The 11,392-nt window shown below is 42.1% G+C and overlaps 2 protein-coding genes across 2 annotated transcripts; both read left to right on the top strand.

Annotated features, from left to right (window-relative positions):
• The first annotated feature begins 2,157 nt into the window (after positions 1–2,157).
• LOC115148549 (gamma-crystallin M2-like) lies at positions 2,158–3,929 on the top strand. The gene is made up of 3 exons (XM_029690527.1): positions 2,158–2,212; positions 2,929–3,171; positions 3,603–3,929. The coding sequence occupies exons 1-3, from the start codon at positions 2,204–2,206 to the stop codon at positions 3,876–3,878; spliced, it is 528 nt and encodes a 175-aa protein (XP_029546387.1). The 5' UTR covers positions 2,158–2,203; the 3' UTR covers positions 3,879–3,929.
• A 1,010-nt stretch (positions 3,930–4,939) lies between these two features.
• On the top strand, positions 4,940–10,211 carry LOC115158210 (gamma-crystallin M2). Its single transcript, XM_029706883.1, has 3 exons — positions 4,940–5,078; positions 9,018–9,260; positions 9,589–10,211. Exons 1-3 carry the CDS (start codon positions 5,070–5,072, stop codon positions 9,862–9,864), a joined length of 528 nt encoding a protein of 175 aa, XP_029562743.1. The 5' UTR covers positions 4,940–5,069; the 3' UTR covers positions 9,865–10,211.
• Positions 10,212–11,392: the final 1,181 nt, after the last annotated feature.

Genomic DNA, 11,392 nt, shown 5'->3' on the forward strand with positions numbered 1-11,392 from the left:
TATTTATTTTTCTGGCAAACATCCTTTCTAAATTTAAAAGTAATCCAAAAAGTAATCAGCTAGGTTTTCTAAAGTATATGTAATCTGATAACAATATTTTTTATGGTAACATACTGTACGTAACTGATAATAGTTAGTTTTTTGTAGACAGATTACATGTAACTCCCCGGCACTATGTGTTCCTTGGACGACACAGAGATGGCTGCAATGCACCCCCCCCCCCTTAACTTCTCTCTCTCTCCCTCGCTCCATCTTTCTCGTTCTAAGATGAAAAGTGGAATGCTCCACAGTGGCTGCTTTATTTCTCCTCTGTGATGTTGCTTTCCCTACAGGATGGGAAGGAGATGTCTTGTAGCACTGCTAAAGATGATAATTTGAGAGCTTCTGAAATAAGGTTCTCCTTTGCAAAACACAGGGGCACACAGATGCTGCGATCAGAATTAATGAGTGGAAAGGTTGGAAACCATCCCAGAGGGTTAAAATGATGACAACAAAGATGTTGGTTGACTATGCTGTTATGATGAGTATGATAATAAAGATTCACAACTAGGGTTTCAGCAAAGAACCTGAGATAATGATGAGAATTATGATGATGATGATGAGGATTATTATGGTGATGATGAGGATGAGGAGGATGATTATGGTGATGATGAGGATCAGGATGATAATGATGATGATGATAGTGGTGTTAATGACAACGATGAATATGCAGTCCAAAAGCTTTAGCAAAACATTTAAGAAGAGTGCAACTAGAATGATGAAGAGTCTAACGAAGAGTCTGATGAAGACTGAGTCCTATTATACACCCAAGACCTCAATTTGGTCACATTTTCTACCTCCCAAAAATTCTCACAAGAACCTTTACAGAAGCAGACATCTGATAAATCAGATAACATTACACTGCACAATGTGATAAAAGGATATCAATGATCTACTTATGTCACAGAAAAAGAGAGCTGCTTAAAACATGAAACCTAAAGAAGCCTAGGGGAATTTCAAGGCAACCATTATCAAAAAATGAAAGCTTATCAACTGTTCTTTAACTCTGATAATGAGTCACATTTGGTTAGAAATGATGCCAGAGTAGCAGGTTTTTGCCCAGGAACAGAATGGCTATTGTGTTTCAGAAAATAGTCTTTCTACAGACTTGAAGCAGCAAAATGCAGAAGTAGAGAGAGTGCATGGGCTCTTATCCTCATGAAAGGCTAAAGGATGAGACTGAACTTTCTGGCATCAGCTGGGCTTTGGGAACAGAACACACAAGGGCAACTCTTTCTGGCCTTTTCCCTTCCGCTCTGGGGTATGTTTTACAAGCCAAAGCACTATTACTTTTCACATAGACTCAGACACAACTATGCCCTCCTTTTGACACACACACACACACACACACACACACACACACACACACACACACACACACACACACACACACACACACACACACACACACACACACACACACACACACACACACACACACACACACACACACACACACACACAGTTGTCTGTACATGACATCAGAGTAGGTCTGCAGGCTATGGAAGCAAAAAGAGACCAGATCACTCTAGATTACATCAACACAAGGGCTTGATTCAATCAATAACATCAGAATCACTTACACACACACAGGTCTACGAACAGAACACAACCACGATTCTGTGACCTGAGATCAGAGAGAGGGAAAACATGAACTCACACTGAAATAAACTATGATAATCCGTTTAACATTTTCATAACTTTTTCATATCAACGTTCAATCATTTTTTTTCACATCAACCCCAAGTATTTGTAGAATATATGGCTTTGTTTCGTTTACTAGAGAGTGCACGAACAGTCTAACCTCCTGCAAATGTTAAAAGCTTGGTTGTTCACACTACATACCTAAAGGCCTTTTGTGTGATGTTTCAATGGGCGCATCACCATGTCATGGCTGAAAAAGGGTCGGTGTAAAGAAAACAGAATGAGGCAGGCATATGGGGTGGAGGGGGAGGTTTTGTATTTGTATAGGTAAACTCCAGCACTTGCGGGTAAAGAGTAGCCTATGGTTTAAGAGACAATTGGAATGGTCACTGACGTCTAAAAAGGTAACTTCTAGTCACTACAATGTAGACACAGGTCTATTGTACTGTCAGTAGAAGAGTATAAAAAAGGGCCTGAGAGTCTGCTGAGGGCTACGGTGCAGACATCAAGCCCTCCAACCATGGGAAAGGTATGAGCTAACAGGTTTAGCTTACTTGTTCGATAATTGCTGATGTAATTAGGGAGATCACCAAATACTGTTAGGCTTAAGGTATAGGGAAGCTATTTGGCAAAGTAAGCTACGCATACAATTTATGAAGCTATGTCAAAGACTTAAGTTGTAAAACTACGCTGAGCAAAAATATGAACGCAACATGCAACAATTTCTAAAATTGTACTGAGTTACAGCTCATATAAGAAAAATCTGTCAATTCAAATAAATAGATTAGGCCCTAATCTATGGATTTCACATGACTGGGAATACAGATATGCATCTGTGTTGGTCACAGATACCTAAAAAGAAAGTAGGGGCGTGGATCAGAAAACCAGTCAGTATCTGGGGTAACCACCATTTGTCTCATGCAGCGTTACACATCTCCTTAGAGTTGATCAGGCTGTTGATTGTGGGAGATATCTGTGGTGTGCAGCGACCCTTTACAGACCAAATCAAGCATACATAGGCTTAGGCACAATGCTTCTTAAGCTTGCCATAGTTTCAAATTAAATAGCATTTGTCGAGGGAGCTAGCTTGTCGAGGGACCTAGCTTGAGGGAGCTAGCTTGTTGAGGATCAACACTACGTCCATGAGTCCGGCTTTCAGTCAAAAGTCATTTTACTATCATCATCGCCGACTCAGTATAAATAACTTTCTACATAAACTATTTTATACATTTCTGTTCTTCGTAGATAATCTTTTACGAAGGCCACAACTTCCAGGGTCGACACTATGAGTGCAACAGTGACTGTGCTGACACGTTCAGACACTTCAACTGCTGTAACTCTATCAGGGTGACCGGCGGTCACTGGGTGGGCTACGAGAAGCCCAACTTCAACGGCTACCAGTACATCCTGAACAAGGGAGAGTACCCTGACTACCACCACTGGATGGGCTTCAACAACTGCATCCGTTCCTGCCAGATGTTCCCCCCCGTAAGTCAGTCAAACTGATGGATAGGGTTACTCCTGCCACACATCAAACAGCACTTTAGAAATCAGCGTCAATCACCAGCCTTTTGATGTCATTTATTGATACAGAGAGGAGTCAAAGCATCAAAGTCCACAAGGAGATCCAGTCATTTTTTAAAGGAATAGGAACACACCCCAAAGACTTACCTTCTTCATTTTCATTCTATTCATCATCACTCAGTGTTTTTGGCAGTATTATACTTCTGCTTCGAGATGTTTCTCCTCATTTGACTGAAGATCTATTTCTAAAGGAAGCAAGTCTCTGGAATTAATCGACGTGTAGAAATTCTTAGATCGCCCAGTGTATAAAACTCTACTGTGACCTCTGTAATCATTTCGCCCCTAATCACTTCTTGCCCTCTCTATTCCCTCCTTTCTGTCTCTTCTACCAACAGTACAGAGGAGCCTACAGAATGAGAATCTACAACAGGCCTGAGATGTCTGGTCACATGATGGAGTTCATGGACGACTGCCCCAACGTGTATGAGCGTTTCCACCACCGTGACATCTTCTCCTCCAACGTCATGGAAGGCTACTGGGTGTTCTACGAGCACCCCAACTACAGGGGTCGTCAGTACTTCCTCCGCCCCGGGGAGTACAGGGCCTGCAGCGACTGGGCCTGCCACAACCCCATGGTGGGCTCCTTCAGGAGAATGAGGAGTGGCCTGTAAGCTTCTCACATCTGGACTGTAACAAAGTGATTAAACGTGCTGGTTTTTAAATGTGACTTCTCTGTGATTTTCATTCCATCTCAAATTAATGGCAAAACAATAGCAAAGCTTTTGTGTAAATAATTAAGTTCCAGCAATTAAGGGAAAGGGGGGATACCTAGTCAGTTGTACAACTGAATGGCTTCAACTGAAATGTGTCTTCTGCATTTAACCCAACCCCTCTGAATTAGAGAGGTGTGGGGGGCTGCCTTAATCGGCATCCACGTATTCGGCGCCCGGGGGCATTAGTGTATGGTTATTAGACAGGTGAATTGCTGTGTACAGTATGTATACTATACCATAATCAACACTAAAAGTTGGCTGCACTCTCATTAACAATTTATCCAGCTGTATTTCTGTATTTTGAAAGTTATATATCTTGAAAACTTGATTGCTGACATGCAAATCTTTTGGGAGTATATCAACAATGGACTAATGAAAACATACAAAAAGATAGTTTTTGGGTAGAGTTTTCCTTTAAGTTGGGCAGGGATGATACCAGTATCGCCATACTCGTTAGTTTCGTGGCAAGGAAAACAGTAAAACAGCCCTAATGTTGGAAACAAAAATCATTATGCTGTCATCTAGAGTCACATTTATCTATTTTCCAAGCTATAGCACACAATATTTTACATACAGCAGGTTTTTAAAGGACCAATGAGTTTGGTCTGCTTCCTGTTTTCATTTTTGCCAAGGAAAAAATATTGCTATACTGGTATGTCACAGCCTTAACACTAAGTATATTATTGATTAACTAACTGATTGAATGAATGAACTGCAAATCAGAAACTCATTGCAACAAGTTCAATTCATTCTAAAGCTGTTAAGGATGGCTTAGTATTTTTTTCTCTCTCTCTGGCAGTCTGTCTGTACATTGTTAGCCTCAATGCCAATAAAGGCAGAGGTTGCAACTCTTATTGTGTGACTTCGGAAAGTGCCGTTGTACAGTATTTTCCATAGAGATAGAGAGCTTTTGACAGAGACAAAGAGCTGCTGCTGTGGGCCCTATAGTTTTCTGTAGCCTGTAGAGCACATTGTGCTGACACGACAAAGCTTTGTGTCACATTTACAAAGGCCTGATCCCTGCAGGGTCTATAAAGAGGTCCAGTACCGCTCACTACCCCGGTCCGGTCCGAACTAAACACAGTCACAATGAGCAAGGTAAGCGTGAACACACTATGCGTTTCATGGGGAAATACAGGAAAGAGGCTCATTTAACAATTTTCTATGATAAACCGTGATACATCTTTCATATTTGGATTCGCTGTTATAAATAACTAAATAGCTTGCAATTTACCTAGAAATTATATTAATGATATTGGAGGGGGATTATAGGAGATGTTGAATAGAATGTGTTAAAGGCTCAAAGCTAATGTGCAGGGAAGAATGGACTGGACGGAGAGGAGGGCAGCATAGTCTCAAAGGTAGGTTATTTTAGCAACACGGGTGTATTTGTTATCTAAAGCAGGGGCATTGGAGCCTGCTGGTTTTCTATTCTACCTGATAATTAATTGGACACACCTGGTGTCCCAGGTCTAAATCAGTCCCTGATTAGAGGAGAACAATTAAAAAATGCAGTGGAACTGGCTTCGAGCGCGAGTTGAGTTTGAGGAACCTGAAGGATTGTTTTATTAAACAGACAAAATAAAAGTCCCCCACAAGTTTTTCCTTTTTTGTCCACATATGGCGCACATGCAGAACTATTATTTTAACATGAGGTAAGCAGAGAGGAAGTGTTTGAAAAGTCTGTTTAATAATACGATCCTTTAGATATTTTGTCTCAAATTCACTCTGTATTGGCCTAGGCCTACTACTCATCCATGACCCATCATCCTCTTCACTGCCTCAGCATACGACACCTTCTGTTCTACACTGACCCTGGCAACCTCAACCTGTCTCTCTCGTACCGGGCACTTCTGATCCCCAGCAACATGGGCACACTCAGAATTGACACAACACTGTTTTTTCCAACGATACAACACATTCCTTTGTCCCATGCCCTAAAGCAGGTATTCCCAAACTGGGGTACGCCAAATATAAATGTGATTCACATTCTTCACATTTTCAAACAGTCCGTTTATATTTTCCAACGGGGCTATAATTTGGGTGAGGTTTTTTTCTCGCCTGAGTATCCTCGTTTCACTGCCAAAAATAAAATTTAACCATCTAGTGTTCAGCAAAAATAACAACACAATGTCAAATACAGGTAGCCTAGTCAAATAATTAACATCCAATCACATTAACCGTTACTCTCTCACGGGAATTCAATTAACGGTTCTGTATGTAGCTGCTGCTCATTCCGTTTGCTCGAAAATTGATAAATGGTTTAAAAAAGTAAGGCCCGCGTGCATAGAGACAATACTACCAGCAGTACTACACTTGCACCTGTCGACGACACAAGTTGTTCTGCTTCCACGAGTACATCCAATGCTAGCATCGCATCAGTAATTCTACATTTGTTTTTAACCCAGCTAGCATGGACACTGACAGATGTGAATCTGATGCAGCTGAAGCGCTACTGCCCTCTTACCCGGGAAAGCACCGAACAACAGACAGGGACGTTGGACCATCAAAGAGGCGCAAATATGATGAGAACTACATTGATTTGGGGTTCACTTATATTGGGAGTAGTGCCTTTCCTCAGCCAGTGTGTTATATATGCAAAAGTGTTATCTCACAACTCGTTGAAACCTTCACTCTTGCGCAGACATTTAGAAACAAAACATGCCAATTTGAAAAATAAGCCACGGGAGTTTTTGAGCGAGAATTAAGACAACTTTCGAGTAGTAAGCAACAGATACCATTAATAACAAGGGGCTATAAGCGTCTTATATGGTGAGCTACAGAGTGGCTAGGACAGACAAGCCCCATACTATTGTGGAGGACTTAATTCTTCCTGCTGCCGCGGATATGGCTGGGACAATGCTGGGGGAAAAGGCCCAAAAAACTATCCAGACAATGACTTCATCAAACACCACTTGACGCATCAGTGACATGGCAGGAGATGTTTTGAAACAATTACTGCTTCGCATACAAGCCAGTGAATTATATGCGTTACAGTTGGATGAGTCAGCAGACATGGCGGGTCTGGCACAGCTACTGGTATATGTCCGTTATGTTTATGGGGGGTCTGTTAAGGAAGACATCCTCTTCTGGAAACAGGACAACAGGAGAGGATATTTTTTTAAGTACTGGACAATTTTTGTGACATCAAATGGACTTTGGTGGTCAAAATGTGTTGGTATCTGTACTGATGGTGCAAAAGCCATGACATGGAGACATAGTAGAGTGGTAACAGGCGTGCAAGCAGTTGCTCCAGACGCCACTTGGGTACACTGCAGCATCCACCAAGAGGCTCTTGCTGCCAAGGGAATGCCTGACAGCTTGAAAGACGTTTTGGACACTACAGTCAAAATGGTTAACTTTGTTAAAGCAAGGCACCTGAACTCTTGCGTATTTTCTGCACTATGCAATGATATGGGCAGCGACCATGTAACTCTTTTACAACGTACAGAAGTGCGCTGGTTATCATGGGGCAAAGTATTGACACGTTTTTTTTAATTGAAAGACAAGCTTAAAGTTTTCTTTACTGACCATCATTTTCACTTGTCTGACCACTTGCATGATGACGAGTTTCTCACACGGCTGGCCTATCTGGGTGATGTATTTTCTCGCCTGAGTGATCTGAATCTAGGATTACAGGAACTCTCCGCAACTATATTCAATGTGCGGGACAAAATTGAGGCTATGATTAAGAAGTTGGAGCTCTTCCCTGTCTGCATTAACAAGGACAACACACAGGTCTTTCCATCATTGTATGATTTTTTGTGTGCAAATGAACTCAAGCTTACGGACAATGTCAAATGTGATATAGCGAAGCACCTGAGTGAGCTGGGTGCGCAATCACGCAGGTACTTTCCCGAAACAGATTACACAAACAACTGAATTCGTTATCCCTTTCATGCCCTGCCTCCAGTCCACTTACCAATATCTGAACAAGAGAGCCTCATCGAAATTGCAACAAGCGATTTTGTGAAAATGTAATTCAATCAGAAACCACTGCCAGGTTTCTGGATTAGGCTGCGCTCAGAGTATCCTGCCTTGGCAAATCGCGCTGTTAAGACACTGATGCCCTTTGCAACCACATACCTATGTGAGAGTGGATTCTCGGCCCTCACTAGCATGAAAACTAAATACAGGCACACACTGTGTGTGGAAAATTATTTAAGACTGAGACTCTCTCCAATACAACCCAACATTGCAGAGTTATGTGCATCCTTTCAAGCACACCCTTCTCGTTAACCTGTGGTGAGTTATTCACAATTTTTGATCAACAAATAAAGTTTTATACGTAAGATGGCTAAATAAAGAGCAAAATTATTGATTATTATTATTATTTGTGCCCTGGTCCTACAAGAGCTCTTTGCCACTTCCCACGAGCCGGGTTGTGACAAAAACTCACACTCATTCTTATGTTTAATAAATGTATCGTATAGTGTGTGTGTGGCAGGCTTACAATGATGGCAAAAAAACATTTGAGAGTGCGCTGACCCTGGTGCTAGAGGGGGTACGCAGCTGCAGGTTGAATGTTTAAAGGGGTACGGGACTATAAAAGGTTTAGGAACCACTGCCCTAAAGGATGTGCATGTACCTCAGTGCAGTTTTTGGGATGTGAAAATGAGCAGTGGATAATTTCTTATTGGTCCAATGACACTCTCTTCTTCGAAACATGTACTAAAAGTATATATTATAGGTAGGCTTGGCCTATTTCAATTTCACATCATAAATGGTGTACATTGGATTGCAGTTCCTGATAATGAACATGTAATTCTGTTTTCATTCTGTGCTAGGTTATTTACATTTTTCAGAAGACAGCCAAAACATTTCCTCAATATCTGTGTTATCATGTGTGCACCCAACCTTAGCGGTGTTGCCAACAACAGGATGCATCTGGTTTTCAGGGATACAGTTAATTCAACCTAGCTTCCTTTTCCGCTGGAAACCGGATGTGGAAAATCTGCTCAGGTGTTTCTTTACGTCTGCTACGTTAGCTTATTGTGTGTATCATTTTGATTTGAACTTTCCATCTCTCTTTTCTAGATTATATTCTACGAGGACAAAAACTTCCAGGGCCGCAACTATGAGTGCAGCAGCGACTGTGCTGAGATGCACAACCACTTCAGCCGCTGTAACTCCATAAAGGTGGACAGTGGCTGTTGGGTGGCCTACGAGAAGCCCAACTACACTGGCTACCAGTACATGCTGAACAAGGGCGAGTACCCCGACTACCAGCGCTGGGCTGGCTTCAACGACTGCATCCGCTCCTGCCGTATGGTGCCCCCTGTGAGTGTACCACATCGTGTGTCCTCAGTCCCACATTGTTTTCAGTCCCTTGAGCTGAGGGCCTCAGTGCCTACTGTTTTTTTCTTTCTTAGCATTTATTGTAATTACTTGGCTAGATTCTTACTGACATTTGGCTGAGGCTATGACAAATAGATTCACAAATGCCACCTAACACCTTTTTTTAACACGGTCAATTTCTTCTTCACAAATGTCATGGTTCAAGTTATATTTCATTCTCATGATGGTACACTTACATTAACGTTTATATACTGTCTGTGTATCATTTAATATATCCATTGTCCATTTTGTCTGTCTTCTTCTTTCCCAGTATCGAGGAAACTACAGGATGAAGATCTACGAGCGCTCTGACTTCAGGGGTCAGAACATGGAGATGATGGAGGACTGCCCCGACCTGCACGAGAGCTTCCACAGCCGGGACATCTCCTCCGCCAACGTCATGGAGGGTTATTGGATCCTCCACGAGCACCCCCACTACAGGGGTCGTCAGTACTTCCTTCGCCCTGGCGAGTACAGGAGGCACAACGAGTGGGGAAGCTCCAGCCCCACCATCGGCTCCCTGAGACGTGTCACCGAGACCCCCTGAAGGTCAACCAAGACCCCCCTCTTCCTCCCCTAATGCAGCCCAATTCTAAATTCTGTACTGAAGCCCTACCCTCTATTGCTAGCACTGTTTGACTGTTGTGTATCTACTGTGGTCATCTGACCCTGAAATCACATTAATGTGATTGGGGGTTTTGTTCCATTTGGTGTTGGGTCTTCGCTGCTTTGCTTAGACTGGGAAAGTAGACCTCGGTGCTCAGGCGATGCTCGTATGGTAACGGTGATGGTCTCTCTAGCTTTGGTTGTTACAGAGCAAAATGATGTGCTTTGCCAGTCCCCAACCCCCTGTCCTATAGGAACCAAAATAAATGAAAAGTTGATAAAAGTCAACCAAGGAGCCTTTTGTTTTTATTAACTACTGTCATTATCAAAATAGGTGATGGGAACAGTCTTGTTTTGCATACTTTTATTAAAGTTCATTATTTGGCATTTTAAACAGAAGCCATGGAGTTGGATAGCCATAGAGGCATATACCTCAAGGTCCAACTCTGCAGACTGTTTTGACATCATCATCATCCCCCGATACACAAAGCAAAATGAACACGGAAACATTATTATTTGAAGCCGGTAATTAAAGAACAAAAAAAAGGGTATCTGAGAATGGGCATGTAGGAGTCTTTATGAGATCACATGTTGCCGAGCAGGGGCTTTGGGTCCATGAAAGAAGCCCGTATTAGACCCACATCACAGGGCTAGCGCCAACTCAAAGGGGAAGAGTCAAAGTGTCCTGGTACTAGCCCCGAGCATCAAGCTCTCTCAGAACAAAAAAACTAAACCAAGTCTGCTTCCCTGCTCATGCATTTTTCAGCAGCCAGTGTGATAAGGAACCCTTTCAGAAATAAACATCAATTATTGAAATTGTTAATTAGAAGCCCATAATTGGTAAAGATACACATGAATAAATAACTTTGACAATTAATTATTGATTAAAAAAATTTAAGCTCAGCTGGGAACACTTTTGAGTCTCTTTAGATCAAACAAAACAAGAAATATGAGTTTTGGCCTTGAGTAATGTTCAATTAAAGGACTGTAAAAGTCCAGTGGTATGCCCTGCGTCCTCTGATATATGTGGACCCCAATCCCCATGGTCGTCAGTGCGCCAACAGGGTGAAACATGGGATCTGGCTCTGCCTAAACGGGGAAACGTTCGACAAAAGATTCACAGGGTGCTTGGCGTCTGTCGTAAATGGAAGTTAATGCAGGGGGTCCTGACATGATTCAAATCTAGTATCAACCATGCACGTTATGTTTGTGTGTCTCGGTATGTTTACCTCCGTACACACTACATGCAAAGAACACGTATACTATAGGCCCTACTAGGCCGGCATAAAGCTGCATGGTCCCTCATCAATAGACTATTCTAGAACAGCAAAATATCCATGTATCAGACTCTCTACCTCTGCAAGTCATTAATACAATGCATTCCATTACAAATATCAAGCTCCTTCCATAGAAGTACCAAAACAGTGAGATCTGACAAGATCCTGTCTTTTCTTCATTTATTCTTCATC

The sequence above is a fragment of the Salmo trutta genome, chromosome 2, assembly GCF_901001165.1.
Source record: "Salmo trutta chromosome 2, fSalTru1.1, whole genome shotgun sequence".
Lineage (NCBI taxonomy): Eukaryota > Metazoa > Chordata > Actinopteri > Salmoniformes > Salmonidae > Salmo > Salmo trutta.